The sequence below is a fragment of the Copadichromis virginalis genome, linkage group LG17 (assembly GCF_057382275.1).
Source record: "Copadichromis virginalis isolate Kocher_CV1m ecotype Utaka linkage group LG17, C_Virginalis_male_GT1.1, whole genome shotgun sequence".
NCBI classification, from domain to species: domain Eukaryota; kingdom Metazoa; phylum Chordata; class Actinopteri; order Cichliformes; family Cichlidae; genus Copadichromis; species Copadichromis virginalis.
The window spans coordinates 39,646,574-39,664,146 of NC_140634.1; the positions used below are offsets into that span (position 1 = coordinate 39,646,574).

The 17,573-nt window shown below is 43.3% G+C and overlaps 1 protein-coding gene across 2 annotated transcripts; it reads right to left on the reverse strand.

Annotated features, from left to right (window-relative positions):
- Positions 1-644: 644 nt before the first annotated feature.
- On the reverse strand, positions 645-15,811 carry gtpbp3 (GTP binding protein 3, mitochondrial). 2 transcript variants are annotated; one of them, XM_085436869.1, is made up of 12 exons: positions 15,450-15,811; positions 15,271-15,376; positions 14,707-14,981; positions 13,379-13,465; positions 12,576-12,658; positions 11,407-11,526; positions 8,711-8,783; positions 7,937-8,080; positions 4,734-4,899; positions 2,068-2,183; positions 1,704-1,878; positions 645-1,490 (listed from the first exon to the last, which is right to left on the reverse strand). In XM_085436869.1, the coding sequence occupies exons 2-12, from the start codon at positions 15,333-15,335 to the stop codon at positions 1,259-1,261; spliced, it is 1,536 nt and encodes a 511-aa protein (XP_085292995.1). In that variant the 5' UTR covers positions 15,336-15,376; positions 15,450-15,811; the 3' UTR covers positions 645-1,258. The 2 variants fall into 2 exon arrangements, with proteins under 2 accessions (XP_085292995.1, XP_085292994.1); XM_085436868.1 differs by having other exon boundaries at positions 15,271-15,810.
- Between the last annotated feature and the right edge of the window lie 1,762 nt (positions 15,812-17,573).

The following is a 17,573-nucleotide window of genomic DNA, read 5'->3' on the forward strand; positions in this document are numbered from 1 at the left end:
AAGACATTCCTGCAGTCTAACTCATTGGTGTGTGTTATATTTGTTTATTATGTAATATGTAGTAATATGTTTTGAAAAGCTGTAAAAATCCCTTGATGTTTAATAGCATGAGGGAGGCTAATTTTGTACTGTTAACGAGTAGCTGATGGGTTTATATTATTCCATCCATCCATCCATTCGCTTCCACTTATCCTTTTCAGGGTCGCGGGGGGCGCTGGAGCCTATCCCAGCTGTCATAGGGCGAGAGGCGGGGTACACCCTGGACAGGTCGCCAGTCTGTCGCAAGGCTAACACACAGAGACAAACAACCATTCGCACTCACATTCATTTGCACATTCACACCTAGTGACAATTTGGATTATCCAATTAACCTATCCCCACAAGCTGCATGTCTTTGGACGGTGGGAGGAAGCCGGAGTACCCGGAGGGAACCCACGCAAACACGGGGAGAACATGCAAACTCCACACAGAAAGACCCCGGCCTGATGTTGGAATTGAACTCAGGACCTTCTTGCTGTGCGGCAACAGTGCTAACCACTGTGCACCGTGGTTTATATTATTATTTTTATTATTAGTGACTCAAAGAGGGCACCGAGTATTTTTAGTTCACTGTTTTATCTTCAGCAAAAAAACAAGAACGTAGCTTCTGTGTATCTTTAAAGAGAATTTTTATTTGTTACAAAAATACACACGATCTCATTTATTTAAGGGTCCAAAGTAACGTAACACAGCAACATGCAACAAAGCGACACAATCATTCTGATTAGTATTAGTTCTTTTTTGGAAAATAAATAAATGTAATAAAGGCGCAAAGTAAAAAAAATAAGTCATGTTCCTGCGGTACAAGTAAACACCCAAACCTTCAGTCCATGACCTTGCAGGTTATATTTGAAAGATCTGGGCTGTTGTGTTGCAGCCCAGGAGGCCGATCTTCAAAGGATTTCGACATCTATTTTCAAATTACGACTCAAGGCTTGCCAAACACTTGTTCAGTATATTGGGCCTTTGAGGCACCTGTCGTCATGCTCAAACTATTTTGGCTGATAAAAAGCATCAACAGAAAACATTTTAGCGTCCTGGGAGCGCACGCGTTCAGCGGCCAAGAACACAGAGTTTTTTCTTTCAGCTGTGTGTCGACGCCTGGCTCAGCGCCCAGCGGTGTCCTTTCAGTCCTGTTTTCTGACACCGTGAGACTGCAGGAATGCGATTTTCCTCTCAGAGCAGCCGGCGATCGCATATCTGTCAGTTTTTCACTCTTTTATTTTCCAATGCAGAAGTCTTTGAAGATGATGTCCAGGATCTCCTCTGCGCCGACCCGTCCAGTGATCCGGCCCAGGCTGGTGACAGCTAAACGGACACCTTCGGCTGCCAGAGCGAGGTCAGTGTCACGGTACCGCTGATACTGAGCCAGAGCCGCCGCGCACCGCTGCAGGTGGGCCCGGTGGCGAGCCTGTGTCAGGGTGGGGGCACCGAACAGAGGGTCGCCACACCTACAGAGGAAGTTAATCAGCGAATGTGAAGAGCCTCTGGAGGAGAACTACAAAGATAAAGATGCACTGGGAAGACTGCCTTAACAAATAAACAGTTAAGATTGATCCCTGCCATCAGTTCAGTTTGTACAGCCATCTCACACATCCTGCAAGAGGACATTCAAATGAGACTTGGCCTTCGCACTGGGGCAACAAAACAAAACTCAAACTCACAGAGTCTTGACACTGCTGTGCAGCACTGTGAGGAAGGCCTTCAGTCCCTCGTTAGTCTGGCAGGAGATCAGACGGACAGCAGGGAGACCAGAGACACCCCTCAGCTCCGTGTCCAGCTTTTGTCTCTGCTTCTCAGGCAGCAGATCGGCCTTATTCAACACCAGGAGACACCTGTCTGCAGGACATGATGTGGTAAGTTAACTTGACTGATCCTCATTTGTCTCTGCCTGGGGTTACCTCATGCACGTGTTTAAGACTCTAACTAACTAACTGCAGACAGCTACAGGCACCAAGGCTTTCTGTGAAAGTCAAACGTCTTTAAAATGCAGTCGGTGCATCAGTAGACAAACGCATGGCACGGTACCTGTGTCAGGCAGCACACTCCTCAGGTGCTCCCGCAGGAACGCCGCAGCTCGGTCTACCTCAGAGGGGAGATGAGCAGAGTCCACGACCACCAGCGTCAGATCTGCCTGCTCCACCCTGGAGAAACAGAGCAGCCTCCACTTTAGTCACAAACCCTCTGCTGACACTCGACCTGTAATGATGGCGTGGCAGGTATTTCTCATCACCGTGTGTGTTTCCATGGCTGAATGTGTTCTGGTAACCACAACAAGGACAGTCGTGAGTATTTCAGACGTGGATCCTGAAATGTGTTTATTTGAGGCAACTTTTCCACAACAGCGTGAAAATCGTAAGATGCAGTCAGGACACTTTATGGGCGATAGCTGAGGTCAAAAGGAAGGTGAAGGGCGAAAGTAGTTGTAGTCCAAACCAGGAGTACTGAGTAAAAATAATCTGGGGCCTCTTACTTCTTACTTTGACGATTTATGGTTCAGACCCCACCGACCATGACCTTCACATCTGTATCTTGCACTGTACACAGACGAACAAACACCGGCACTCAAAACTGCTTTTGTGGTGGTTTTTGTGCTACAGGTGGTTCCTCTAGGATAAAGTATAGCTCCTTTATGCTCTACAATCTATGGCAGTACTGTTGGGAAATACATCAAGCCCAAACACATTTCCCACCACCTGTGCCCGCTCTTGGCTGCGCACCAAGATATCTCAGAGCAGAGACTGTTGTTCTGTTTCACAAACGAACTATAAGCTATAGCCCGGAAAAGCTGGCAGGGACATCCCATCACTCTAAATGGTATTCACGTGAAATACTGGTTCCTTGCATCCGTCTCACTGCGAGGTAGCAGCAGGAGTGGAGGCGGATGCTTGTACTTACCACGTCCTTCCTGTAGTGACCCAGGTCACGAGCCTTTCTCCTGCTCCCTGCAAAAGCAGTTTCCCACAGAACACAAACTGCCTGCCCTTCCTATAGAGCCACCAGGTCAGGCACATAACTTAAACAAGGAGTGAAGGGATGAGACTGCATTTGCACTGGAAATGGCATTCCTCTGGACACACCTGGATTTATACCAGCAGTGACAGCAAAGCTGATACTGTGCTCATTTTGGGAGTCGGGAGGTGACGAATAAGAAAAATACAGCGTAGTACTGTGAAGGCTGACACATGTATGAGGTTCAGTATTCACTTTACTCTATACCAGTGAGTACAGCCTGCAAGTATGAGGGTCCTTCTTTCACTGCAGGCCCCTTCATGTCCCACTGACTCACATACTAGCCACCCACCCACCCACCCATCCATCCATCCATCCATCCATCTGTTTATCCGTGCATCTGTACTTCATTCCATCCTTCCACCCATTCATCTGTCACTCCATCAGTCCCTCCACCCGTCCATCTGTCCTTCCATTCATCCATCTTAACTTCATATTCAGTTTAGGACAGCAGGGGGACCGAAGCCCACCTTTGCCCATCACAGGGCTCAGCTGTCTTTATGTGGTGTAGAAACATACACTGTTTATGTAAAGTTAATGTGAAAGCTTTAAGGTTTTAGCCCTTTCATTAGCTCGCACACTGAACTGACATTGAAACCTTGTTAGAATCAGCTACCTGAAGCCATCTGCCCGACTAGTTTACACAAGTTTGATCTGGTCTAATATATTTAAAAACCTGCTGTAGTCTAAATAAGCCTACTTCCTGCCGTCCTACCACCTCACCTCCCTAAAGAGGCACAAATGAGTCATAGATAATACCGTTCAGGATGTGTCCTTCATTTTTGGTTTAAGTACGCTGTGGCGCAGCCTGTGCTTGAGACCTTGATAACCTTGATCTCTTCTATGATTTCAGGTTTGTTTCCAATATTTCTAAAACTAATATTAGGGAGAAAGTCTGTCTTTAAATCAAACACACTTGGTGTGCAGATATTTTATTAACACTTGGCACTAACGACTCGGCTTTAGCTTCCGTTAACACTGTAGAGCCCAGCGCTATCTCGTTTGGCGGGCATACATGCACTGCAACCAGCTTTAAGTTATAATTGTCAAACAGAAGATTTTCTGTGTGCCTCACCTGCTTCCTCGGGGCTCCTACCAGCCTCTACTCTTGACCTGTTTCTTTATTCTCTGTGCCGTTTGCATGTTTCCTCTGTTTGCTATTTATTCCTCATGTCTTTACTAGTTTACCATTTCTATGTGGAACTTCTAAACTTGTTTTAAAGCCTTCGCGGCTCCATCACGGCGGATACTGTTTTCTATTTTTGAGTCCGACTGCAGAGATGTATGTGTTGTCATGCTGAATGGCCTGATACTGTATGTTCATCTCTCCTACACACGAAACTTCTCGACGGTACAACGAGGAAAGGGGACTCTTCGTTATGCAACCTCCTGAGAGTGTTTGCACTGTGTATTTATAACTAGCATCAATATAAACTCTGGGGTAGGACAGACATTACAGAAATGACTTATTTCTTCCTTTCTTTGTTTCCAGGGTCACTTCGCATTGGTCTGCAGGCCAATATGTTCTGTTAAATCATACATAATGCAGTACTTTGCAATAAATACTCACTTGCATTCCTGTCCTGTGCAAGTATTCGAACATCAGTCTTCATTTCTTTCTATTAACATGAAAGCAAAACAATGCAACAGAAGTCCAACTTTAAGAGGTTTCCATGCGCTACCTTTCCCGAGCGCGGCGGACGCCCTCTCTCTCCACCAGGTCCGAGCTGTCTCTGAGGCCAGCTGTGTCACTCAGGAGGACGGGGAACCCACCGAGGTCCAGAGCCGTCTCCACCACATCTCTGGTGGTGCCAGCAATGGGAGACACAATGGCTGCAGGTCTCTGACCTGGAATACAAAATGTTTTTAAATGTTAATGAATAAACTTGCCTGTCACAAAAAAACAAGCATTGTGTGCATTTCTCAAAGTAATAATTTGGTCATTTCATCACCTGCAATACAGCAGATCATTTATAACCAGAGAAATCTCCCGGGTCTAATAACGCTGACATATCTGTGCTTCTGGGTGTGAGCTCGAGCCACCGGAGCACGAATCATAGCAGGAAGGACTTTATCTGACATCTGTCAAATACACCGATCGCTCTGATACGAAGACATCCGAGCTTCAAGACCGGAGAGCTTACATTAAAAGGTTCGACATTATGTCAGGAAACATGTCCTCATATTACAAAACACCAAACATATACATAATTAGAGAGAAGCGGCACATTTAAACTCTACAGAAACGTATCTAACAAATGTGAAAATATTACTTAAATCTTAAATGTTTTTATTCTTTTAAGTGTTTATTCTACAGATTAGGGCTGCCACGATTACGTCGACTATTAAAATCGTCCACGACTGATTTAATAGTCGACGCGTCGTTTGAAGCTTTGTAAGATCACAAAAGACGCAGGAATAAGTAGCAGGATTTAAGAGTGTAATAACGGACTGAAACAGAAGATGGCAGCACTGCATGTACAAGGATGTCAGCTGCCGTTAAACCCCGAAGAAGAAGAAGCTGTATCCCAGAATTCATAGCGCGGGCCAGCTCAGTTTATAACAATGGCGGCAGCTAGTTAGTTCTAATATTACTCTTATTATTCTTTCTGGGTCACAAAATAAACGATTAACATATTTTCAGGCGAGAATGTAGCTGTGTAAACCTCAAATATCTGCTCAGTTTATCAAGACACCGCATATTTTCAAAAGCGCTCCGACGTTTTCGGAGACGTCTGTTACCCACTAGCTCGATAGTTAGCCGGGGGCTAGGCTCACTAGAGCCGTGAGAACACCGGACTCCCGGCAAATCGTTTTCAAACCCACCGCCGTCTTTGGCTACTCAGGTTAAACATTATATATGAGTCACTTAGATAACTTAAAAATGTTATTGTTTGGCTTTTTTCAGTATTTTATTTGTTCCTGAGTAAATCGGTTTGGCTGAGATTAAAGTTATAGTTTTTACACAGCTGAATAAACGTCAAGCAGACAGCTGATTATCAGAAGTGTGAGATGCTCGAGAATTTACTCCGGTGTCCTGTTATATTTTAGATAGCAAGGAGTTTATTAAACTTCACCGAAACAATCTGCAAATTTCATTAAAATTTAATAAACTATCATCTTGTCTTTATGTTTAGTTAGCACAGACCTTAAACACTTCAAGCTGTAAGCTAATGATAGTTATATAAGAGCAGATGCTGCTGGTGCAATAAGCTGTACTTTTATGTCCAATGGATGATGATCTGATTAGTCGACTAATCGCAAAAATAATCGGTGACTAGTCGACTATCAAAATAATCGTTTGTGGCAGCCCTACTACAGATTGACTCCACTGTCACCTGAAGCACCAGCACAAGCGTAAAACAGAGATAAAGGTTCCCGTCTTTCATACAAAAATCTGGGATGAAAAACAGAAGTTAAAAACTTTCACCTTTTGATTAGACGAAAGGTGAAAGTTTTGTCTAATCAAAAACTAGAACAAACTCTTTGACTTAAGCTGCAGCGTAAAGGTGTGAAAGCTCTTAGGTGCATTTATGTTTCCATCCAGACTCCTTTCATTATTATTCTTTCACATTTAGTGAAGAATATGAAGGATTGAACTGAAGGAACTGGGCACAAAGGTAAGTCACCAACTCTTTATCCAACCAAATATGAAACATGGTCACAATCTCCTCTTTGGTTCTGAATCAGGGCTGAGCATCGACTTCTATGTATAAAAACAAAGCTGACACTTCATCAGAGCTGTAACTTTGTGTGACTGAGGATAAAACACAGGCCTGGCTTTTTATAGCAGATGACCTTAAAAATATTCTGCAGTAAATCAAAAACTGAAGAAAACCATGAATCAACATGTGAACATTACCTGATGCTGCTGAGGTGAAGCAAAGTTACAGAGGCAGAATTTTAAAAAGTTTACATTTCCTCTGGATTGAACAGCAGAAATGAGGCCGACAGCTCTGAACACAACAGCCGACTTGTGCGTAATAATCAGTGAATAATGCAGAAAGCAGAGATTTTGATGGTAAACTGGTCTCCGAGTACACTGAGAGAGAGAGCTGTGCAGGAAGTGAGACTTTTATCGTGGTGGAAACAAAACAGCCAAAGTCAGAGAGATTAATGACGAGAAGTTTTCATCTTCTTTTGCTGCTTCAGTCAGTTTTGGTCAGAGTGACGAAACCTGCAGCTTCAGAATCTGAGACGTCGACTTTCAGCCCCGACGGCGTGTCCGTGCTGTCGGGTGAACGGTCCACACTCGTGTTTGCATCCTTGTGTGGATCCGTGTAGCTGCCCTCATTTGCTGTTTTAAATCGTTTTGTGAGCTTTAACCTGAGATTCTGGCGTTTCTGGTAAAATACATTTAATGAATCGATATCGCTTCATTCAAACTAAAAATGATTTGAATCAGGAAATCGATATTTAAACCCAGCCCAAGTCTGAATTATGGTTTTAAATATATCACCATGCTGATGTCACAGTGAAGCTGAACGTTGACTTCTGGATATAAAATGTAACCAAGCTGTCCACGTTTTCATTCACAAACATGTTCACTGTGGTCTCAGTGACGCTGGGCCGTGATCTGACTCCACGTTGGTGTTTGCACCAAATGTGCTGCGATTCCCTAAAGTCGTTCCTGATGCTGCACTGGATGAGCCGGATCGATCCATCAGAAACTTTTGCACTTTTCAAACAGATGCTAAAAACTTCTGATGAGAAGGAAAAACCAGGTTTCTTGTGCTTGATGGGACGCAGCACAGACTTTCTCTGACTTCTGAGATGACAGATATCTTTTTCCCTGATTCGCCATCAAAATATATATTAAAAATATTCTTTGTACATTATAATTTGATCCTTTGGCTGTATGTGAGGGTGTGTCCGGCTCTCTTACAGAGTTTGTTAAGAAGGCTACTTTTTCCTGCATTCGTAGCTCCCGCGATCACCACCTGGACCCCGCTGCGAAGCCGCTCGCCCCGTCTCTCGTCCTTCAGGTGTCGCTCAATCTCCGCTTGCAGATCACTTACTGACACGTCCACTATGAGGGGATCAGCACAGACACAGAGGCATTATAAAATACATTGCTGTCCTCTTTTTCCTTAAAACTCTTCGAACTCTTCGATGGACAAAGTACTTCACTCAAATTTTGGCCACTTTGAAGGTAAAAATGAACACGATGTCAGATAAATCTTTGCAGGTGGAAAAGCAAAGTATTTATACCACCTTTCCTATTTTTGAAAGTCTATTATTAAGTCTATTTTCCGCTCTGTGGCATGAGCCAACATTAGTCACCACCAAAACAAACTCCCGTTCCCAGGCTTTGTGCTCAAATCTCAAAACATTTGAGACTTATGAAAGAATCTGGCAGTGCCAGACGACCGGCGACACTCACAGGGGAGGTCGCTCCCTCTCAGGTCTGCTGAGAGGATAGGAAACCCAGTCGGGCCGCTGACGGCACTCTTCCTGGGAGTAGGCTTGTTTTTGAAATGCCTCAACTCCCCTTCTGGCCGTCCTCTCAACACATCCTAAGAAAATGACCCTCGGAAAAATTGCCACTTAGAGCTCATAACAGGAAGAGCAGTCGGACTCCTCTCTCCCTTTAACCCCTTTAAACCCCAAAGCATGACTGCCCTGTTGCTGTTTCGCAAAGGTCAAAGTGCACAGGTACCTCGGTTCAAGACCCCGTCCTCAATGAGCTCATCCTCGCTGAAGTCTATGAAGGCCTCGACGTGGGCCAAACACTGTGAAGACACAGGGAGGGGAGGGGTGAAATCAGGGAGCTAAAGCTCAGCTCCTTCAATGACTTAAGCATAACATTTCTGGAGGAGTCTTACAAAAATGAAGCTACTTTTTCTATTTTTACTGCAAAGCTTATTTACATGAAATGTGACACCAGGCCAGAAAAATACACGACAGATATGAACATAAATCCCTTTTGCTGAGTCTTTCTGTAGGTTTGCTTCACTGCCAGATTTAAGCTCAGGAATAGCTCTGTATAGAGAAAAGCTTCAGCATTTCCACCAAGATCAGTATCTTCACTGACACTGTGGAACATAAACACAATAGCGGTATAGCTCCAGAAAAACAGGAAGCATCAGATTCCCATAGTTGAATCAATTTCTAAATGTGGGAAACCTATGGTTAAAAAAGCCGCATTGTTTAGTGTCAAATGCAGGTTTGACCTCCACCAACATGAACATATAGGATACTTTTTTATTAGCAATCTTCTCAGAAATGCGCGTCCAAAATAAAGCCGTGTTTTAAAAGCTTCTGGGAACCGAGCTCAGCAGCTGCCAACAAGCAAATTAAGAAGGTTTTCTCAGGGGAGAACACCTGGACCGGCTGGTCAGGTCTGGTGCCAAAGTATTGAAAGACCAACGTTTTATGCTTTTCAAAACAGGTCAGAGTACAAAAGGGCTTGGCCCACATCCAGCGAGTTCAAGTGTTCATCCGCAGTCAGCGACCTTCTCCTGTGAGCTGCCTCCGCAAAACACCAACAAAAACCACGATCAGGTCAGGATTACACAAACGCACAGCAACGCACGGCAACACGTCAGCGTCCTTTAACTTTGGGCCTGACTCACAATGACTTCTTTATCATTTTGGACTGCATGCATCAACTCAACCACAAATGAACATCGTTGCTTTTTAAATCTTTAGAAATAATAAAGCAAAATAAGGCACCGAGCTACAGTATCGGAGCAAAAACGGTCTAACCTGGGATTTAAATTTGCGTTCATTTCTCCCAACCTGAGCTACACCTACTGATTTATGACACACACAGGATACTTCACACAGATAAGAAGAACAATACCGCTGCACGTACTGTATCATGCTTTTATTCGACTGTGGTCATTTTCAGATAAACGTTAGCCATGCTTCAGACGTTCAGTAAACACTGCAGCAGGTTTTAACCACTTTTCTAAAACGACAGTTGTCAGAAACAGATGTGCCGCTTTGTCTGCTCACTAATATCACACTTTTCCTCAGGAAATAAAAATCTTAACACAGGTCTGATGCCACGAATGCTAAAAATTAGTTTTTTTATTTTTCTCTGGAAAGTGAATCACATCACTGATCCGAGGAAACGCTGCCGTTACTCACTCGACCGCTGCTGACTCTCCTGTCTGAGCATTTTATCCATATCTGTGAGAAAAGTTCAATCATTTAAAAAAGTTATTAAGACTTTAGAAACCTTCTGTTTAACTGTTATGCTGGCTGATTGGATTCATATGATTTTCTTTTAATTCCATGTCTGCGAGGTCAAACTGAACTGACTTTAATATTTTAAAAGTACTTTGTGTACATGTGCCCTGGAAAGACTATCACTTTGAATCCAAGCATTGAACAGAAACACACGGACTGCAGCAACTTGAAAACAGGAAGCCTCAGACTCCCATAGGTTGCTGCATCAACACTGCAGTCTTGGAGGTACAAAAATGCATTGTGTTGGTACGAAGCAAGTGAATCCCGACCTACAGCACAGTCCGGACAGGTTCTTTCCTGAGTTTCTTCTGGGAAAACTCCAGAAGTTCCCCTCGTTTCAGGTGCCAAGCTAACTCGGAATGAGTTAAAACAGATGCTTTCTGTTTGTGCAGAGACGCGAGGAGGAGAGACCGGGTGTCAAAGCTGCTGTGTCCAGTCCAGCTGAAGACCGGAGCAAGTTTAGGATTTTCTTGTAGGCGGCAGAATTCCTGGTTTCAGCTCCAGACCATCACACGACCACCACCAGGTTTGACTGAATCGCCGCGTCAGTTTTTCAATTCAATGCAATTCAGCTTTATTTATACAGGCGCCTCAACGTGCTTTATATTGTAAGGTAGACCCTACAATAATACACACAGAGGAAAACCCAACAACATCAGAGCAAGCACTTTGGCGACAGTGGGAAGGAAAAACTCCCTTTTAACAGGAAGAAACCTCCAGCAGAACCAGGCTCAGGGAGGGGCGGAGCCATCTGCTGTGATTGGCTGGGGCGACGTGGATGACCTCAAATACTCCAAAAAGTCCAGCTTTTGACTCATCAGGATAGGTCCTCAATTTATTTTCCCACATGAGCCCCGCAGCTCTCTAGATGTTCTTCCTCCTGGATGAGTCGTCGATGTGAGTAATTTTGGTCGGCCGGTCACTCCTGGGTTGTTCCCCGCAGCTGAAAGACGATGCTCTGCGACTCTTTCCAAGCTGACTTTGTTTCTCAGCAGTTTCTCTTTCAGATCTTTTATACTACTTCATTTTCTCTCGATTCAGCAGGTCCGGCAGGTGTAAATGAATTAAATATGTATGTGTGACACAGAAATAACTAAAACATCATGAAAACGGGCAAATACTTCTTCAAACCAGCTGCTTTTCTACCAGAGGACGTACCCGTTTCAGTCTGTCGCTCCAGTCCTGATACAGGCGTCCCAGTTCGCCTGACATCTGTCTAAGAGCCTGCCTCCTCTGGGCCTCTGTCTCTGCGTGGATCAGATCCCCAAGCCCCTCCACCTATGAATCACACACCATATGTTACATATATCCTTATACTGGAATGTTTAATGTGCACACATCCTTTCTGTCTCCTGTCATAACAAACGTTTCTCCCAAAAAGTTTAAAATAAAGTGAAAAATTCAATAATTTCCAAATCATTCAAAGAGTATTTAAACACAACATATCAAATGTTAAAAGTTAGAAATGTCATTGTTATTATTTTTTAACATAACACAACATAACTAATAATTTTTTGGTTTTGATGAAGCCGACATCTTTCACAAACTGCCCTTTCTGGCTGAGGCGTATATAAATATATGTAATGCAGCCCATTGAATACGCAGATGTGGGTCTTCAGGCCTGTTCAGCACCCAGAGTCTGGCTGCTGGGATACGTGCAGAACCCATTTTGGCGCCCACGATTTCCAAAAAACATATCTGCAAACTTTAACGTGTCCCATCATCTTTTCCAACACGAATTTTAAAATGAATTGTGTTCACTGACAACAGTTTTCAGAAGTGGTGCGGGCTGTTTCATCAAGTGTTTTTCCCTTATTATGTCCATTAGGTGTTATCTACAGGAAAGTGCATCCTGCTGCTGTTTAGAGAGGGATGTCGCTGCCTCAGCTTAGACACTGATGCCAAATTCCTTTCAGCACCAATAAAACTCATCTTATCTGAAAGTCCTGCGAGCGTTTGGCTCATCTGCTATTTTACTTTTCCTCTCAAAACAGTCCGTTAAAAACTTTATTAAATTGTTCGTACGTGTTATTCATATCCAATGTCCTGTGTGAGGTTAATATATTAGTTTTTATGCTTCACAGAAAATCCAAACAGACTTTTATTAATGCTTCAGGCTGTATATTAAAAAAAACATCTACAGAGGCCCAGTTGTTGCATTAATGTGGGAATATCAGACAACTCAATGAAATAAAATCGCCAAAGGGCAAAATACGCAAAAGGAGAAGTTGTCCCTGTTTACATTTCATGCATATGAAATCCCCGAACAGCCGCTATAATAACTCTAGATGCACAACAATGTGTTTTACACATTCCTCTCCACTCGCCTCCGTTAAACCGAGTTTCCCTGCTTGAAAAGCTCTCCGCGTGAACTCCCCCGCTTCGGCCGGCCTCAAGCCAGGCACGCTTCCTGAAAAACACACGTAAACACAAATATGAAGAAATGTATGAGACGTGTGCGCACACAATGCACACACTGAGGACAAAACATAAGGTCAATGACTCACGCAGAGAGCAAAAACAGGCACAACTACAGGTTAAGTAGGTTCATTGTTTTCTCAGACACTTTGCAAATCTCATCAGGAGAGACAATAGTGAGTGCAAAACCAAACGTGGGTCACCGTCTCCTGATTACAGACATTTTACTCGACTGATCTCACCGACACGCTCGGTGTTTTTGGTTTCCAAATGAAGGCAACAATTTTATGTGAATGAACCTTGAAAACAAAGGTAATGTAATATTAAATATTCCTCCCTGCTTAGAAAAAAACACCTTACAGCACATAAACTCTCTGCTTTGTACAATGCTGCCCCCTGGGAGGTCAACAGGAGAACTGCAGGAAAAACATCAAGCACAGGAGGACTGTCACGCTTGCCACAGCACATATTAAAAGTATCTCAGACGCGGCGATGCATGCGTCAGTTCTCTGTTTTAAGTCGCAGTGATGGATGGCCGCCTGACTCCAACAGATATCGTACTTACGGAGGCTTAGAGCTCAGGAAGCTACAAAGACTCAAACTTCAAAACGCTCTTCAAAGGGACGGCTGCATCTCAAGTCTGGATATGTTTGCTTGTCACATTGAATTATATCAAGTTTTTTAAAACATTATACTGAGAATCACATCTTACCAAGAGCCTGTAAGACAGCAGTAACGACAGCGGGACCTCCGTGGATATGGAACTCCACGCTATCTTCTCCGGAGAAACTACGAGGAGCTGATGAAACAAACAAAGGAATAACAACACTCTGTGCATCCTTTAGTTATTTAAATATGTAAAGAGAACTGAAGTGAATAACGGGCAGGACGTGAGATGCTGGAAAGATTTATTACTGGTTTTAGATCAAACACAGCAGCTATGGTTGTGGGTTAGTGAGAAATGACGTGGTTTTACCAAACTCTGTCATGTTGTTTAGAGAATGTGTCCCACCGTTAAAGCAGCCACCGCTCTATTTCCACCGTTTAGCCTCTACACGCTATTTCCAAACAATGCAGTGAAAAACCTTATTTCACGAGTGGAAAACATTCGAGGCAGATGCTCCACTTCTCAGGCGTAGACCTTCCACCAAAGTCAGTCCAAGCTCAGGTCGTGTTCAGAGAAATGGGGGAAAAAACTAAACAAAGAACTACGTCTCAGACTCAGTTAGCATGTTTTGTTTGCATGGCTGCATCTGCCAAACACAAGCCTTCTGCGACAATGTGCTTTAGGCAGATGAGACCAACAGCATCTTAGCACAAATACTTCAGCACAGTGATGGAGTGATGAAGGTTTGGGCTTGTTTTACAGCCTTGTGGCTTAATAAATAGCCACAAACAATCAGTGAACTGAAGCACATTTGAAAAGAAGAGTGAGCCTATAATCCTCCACAACAATACTTCAAGCTATTGCTGCTAAATGGGGTTCTACCAGTTCCTGAATCATGGAGCGTAGTTAGTTTTTCACACACTGCTTCTATATTTTGGCTTAGCATCCCAACCCCACCCACCCTCTCCTCTTGTTGGTACCCAGGACTTAGAAGAAACTGCTGATCCTCTTTGAGGCCTTTCCCAAACCGCAGCATCAATCAAGATCTTTGCTCGCTCCATCCATCATCCTGTTTCAATAAGCACTGTTTAATCAGAACTAAGGTGTGGTCCCTGCCTGAGGAATAACAACACTGTGTAATACATCATAAGGCATTATTCATCTCAGGTTGTATTTACCTACTTTTATTGCCTGGCAAACACTACATCGTTTTTATATTGTGTGCTGATATGTAAAACAATAACACTGGCTGAGGGAATACTTCCTTGTTATCATAATTAAGTACGAGTCTGTCTACATATCTGGGACATGCTGATAAACCTTTGGACATGGATGTAACTTATGTGCTTCTAAACAAAAACATATCCACATCCTCATATTCTCAGACAAAAACAGAGAAGAACAAAATGTTAGAACGGTCCAGTGGAACTGACCTGGAAACCACAGGACGAGCCCACGGTCCAGCACTTCTGTGGAGCGGGGGTCTGTGATGCTGCGTAACAGGGCGGTGCGTGGAGGGGGCAGACGCTGCGTGAACCCAGCCATACACCTCAGGGCTGTAGCTGAGGCGGGACCGCTGACACGTACCACTGCCACCCCGCACCTGCCGTGCCCGGACGACAGCGCAAAGATGGTGTCAGCATCAGCCAGTGCAGCTGGGGCTCCATCACAGGTAGAGGAGAAGAGCCTGTAGGGTGGAGCTCCACGGCTGGAAATAAGAAAATGACTGATTCATACTATAACATATTCTACATCTTGTTTTCAGTTATTATATCTCTATTATATTATTTAAACTCAAAATCAAAGTTATAAATGAGCACTTAAATAAACAACACTGAAAGTTAAGTCAGTGTAACAACAAGCATTAAACTTGAGTGGGTAAATAATGAAAAGTGCCCAAAGAAATCTATATTTTAATAGCACTATTTTGCTTCTGTGAATGCAGCCATAAAAATAAAGACATGAATTTGACATAGAGGCCGGGAAACAGAACGAACCTCATCCTGACTGTGTGCACAGCAGCTCTCCATATCCCACCACACACGGGCCGCAGCGGCAGCATCAGTATGAGACACCAAACGTTTCATTTATTTGCCGCTTCTCCTACAGACCAACACATTATTTCCACTTTGCTTCTTTTCAGTTAACGTCGGAGTGTCTGTGAAGCTAATGTTACCTGCCAAATCCGGACATTCACTCTTTTGCGTCTTATCTTATGTTATATTAAAGTATAATTTACACACTCATCCCACTCGTGACTTTTCCTTCCCATCTTTCAGTCACATTTATGTAGCTCCTCCCACTCTTGATTTCGATTGGTTAGCGTTTCTCACAACGACAGCAGATTAAGCACTCCCGTTTGTTCGACGCTTGTCAATCCATCTCAAGCCACGCCCATCGTACGCTGAAAATTCGGTCCGTGTGACTATTTCAAATATGATCGTTCCGGGATCAAAGGTCTGATTTTCAGCCTTTTTTGTTGTTTTATATCACGTTAAACAAATACATCCATTTAAACATTAAAATATAAAATGTTGGTTATTTTGTGGAAGGAATCTGTTTGACAGTAATCTTTTGTCCCCCCACAAAAGTAGCTTTGCATGAAATAAAGCATGAAAATAACTCTTGTTGTCTTGTTTAACTTGAAATTGTGTTGTGATATTTACAAATCTTCCTCTAATATGAAGGGATTTTATGTGATTTAGGCCACAAAAAGGTTCATTAACACTGTCATTGGTGTACATCGATCATTGCTGCAAATTCCAATGTTTTACTTTTTGTGTATGTAGCTAATATCGTTCTTATTGCGGCTATAAACGTTTCACTTTTTATCACTACTGTTTTTTTTAAACTTATGTTTACATGAACTCAAATGATTAACTCAGTGATGCACCTGCTATCAAAGGATCTACTGTTTGTGTGATGTACGTGCCAACATGTCTGTCACCTTTGTTTTGTGGTTAGTATATGAAAAAGGAGGATGTAAAATTCAGTTCAGGACAGACCACAGTTTGTTTTACTGCCAATTTACTTACCAAATCATCAAAGACTGGGGGAAACAGCTCTGGCACATTATGCAGAATGCACATGTTAACCAGGAAACAAATCAGCAGTCAAGTTTTGCTTTTTTCAGCACAAGGTGGAAAGTATTCCTTAGTGTGTGAGAATCAACAGCAGTGCAAACAGGGTTATTCTTACAGCACTACTATTTTTAATTTATTTCAAATGATAAGTTTTACAGTATTTGTTTAGATTGTGTTCTGTCTATTAAAACTAACAGTGCTTTGATCTGTGGTTCTTCATAGACTAGGCAAGGCAAGGCAAGTTTATTTGTATAGCACAATTCAACAACAAGGTGATTCAAAGTGCTTTGACTACATAAATGCGTGCATGTAACAGAATATAAACAGAGACTGTGTGCATCAGTGTGTGTGTGTGTGCGTGCCCCACTGCAGCGTCTTGCAGCTGTCATCCCAGAGAGTGGTGAGTAAGCAGAATTTGTGCTCACAGATGAGATGCTTCTGAGCCATACGAGGGGGCGGGCTGCCAGCCTGCCTCTGTAGCCGCACAGTGAACCACGGCCTCCAGGAGGGACGACCAAGATGATAGATTGTGTACACGGTGAAGAGGCATGGCCCAAGGCCTGGGAGCAATCTTTAACCTGGGATCTAAATAATTTATAGACTGCTCAGTGTGTGCACAGAGCATGACAGCTGCCACCTCACAGCTGCTGAATACAGTCCAAACAGAGACAGTTACCTCTCAGCCCCGATTATGATTCCAGGTTATGAAATGATCTTTGTCTACAACGATAGCTGTGTTCACCTTCCTTGCACACACAAGCACTCCTAACATATGCTTTAGCAACTCCCCCACAGGTTGAAAAGGGGCAGACACAGCAATTTAAGACAAAGCACATATTTTACCTGCAGAGGATCATCTGACTCGCTCTGCTGTAACAACATTTATTTTGAGGGCCGTGTGTCTCTTTAGGGTGGAGGACTGCTCTTTGCTCTCTTTTCAAGACAGTGTGACCATGTAAACTGGCCTTAGCGATACAGTGATGGAATGACCAAGCTTATTAAGCAGCAAAGCAAACATTACACAGCCCCACGCCGTGTTTACTGTAGAGTGTTTGACTGAGAAGCGATATTACCGGTAGCCACACCCAAGTGTCACTAAAAATTTAATCCATGAAGATATTTTTTGCACAGCTTCTTCAGTTTTCCCATCATAGTCAAAGAAGAGTGATAGTCTATGAAAGGATTATCAAAGGCGTGCACATTAAAAGCACCAGATC

Coding starts and splice junctions, on each gene's coding strand:
- gtpbp3 (XM_085436869.1), bottom strand. CDS start 15,335: ATGCTGCCGCTGCGGCCCGTGTGTGGTGGGATATGGAGAGCTGCTGTG. Junction 11,527..12,575: donor GGAAACTCGGTTTAACGGAG/GCGAGTGGAGAG, acceptor TGTGATTCATAG/GTGGAGGGGCTTGGGGATCT. Junction 8,081..8,710: donor GGACGGGGTCTTGAACCGAG/GTACCTGTGCAC, acceptor ATCCCCTCATAG/TGGACGTGTCAGTAAGTGAT.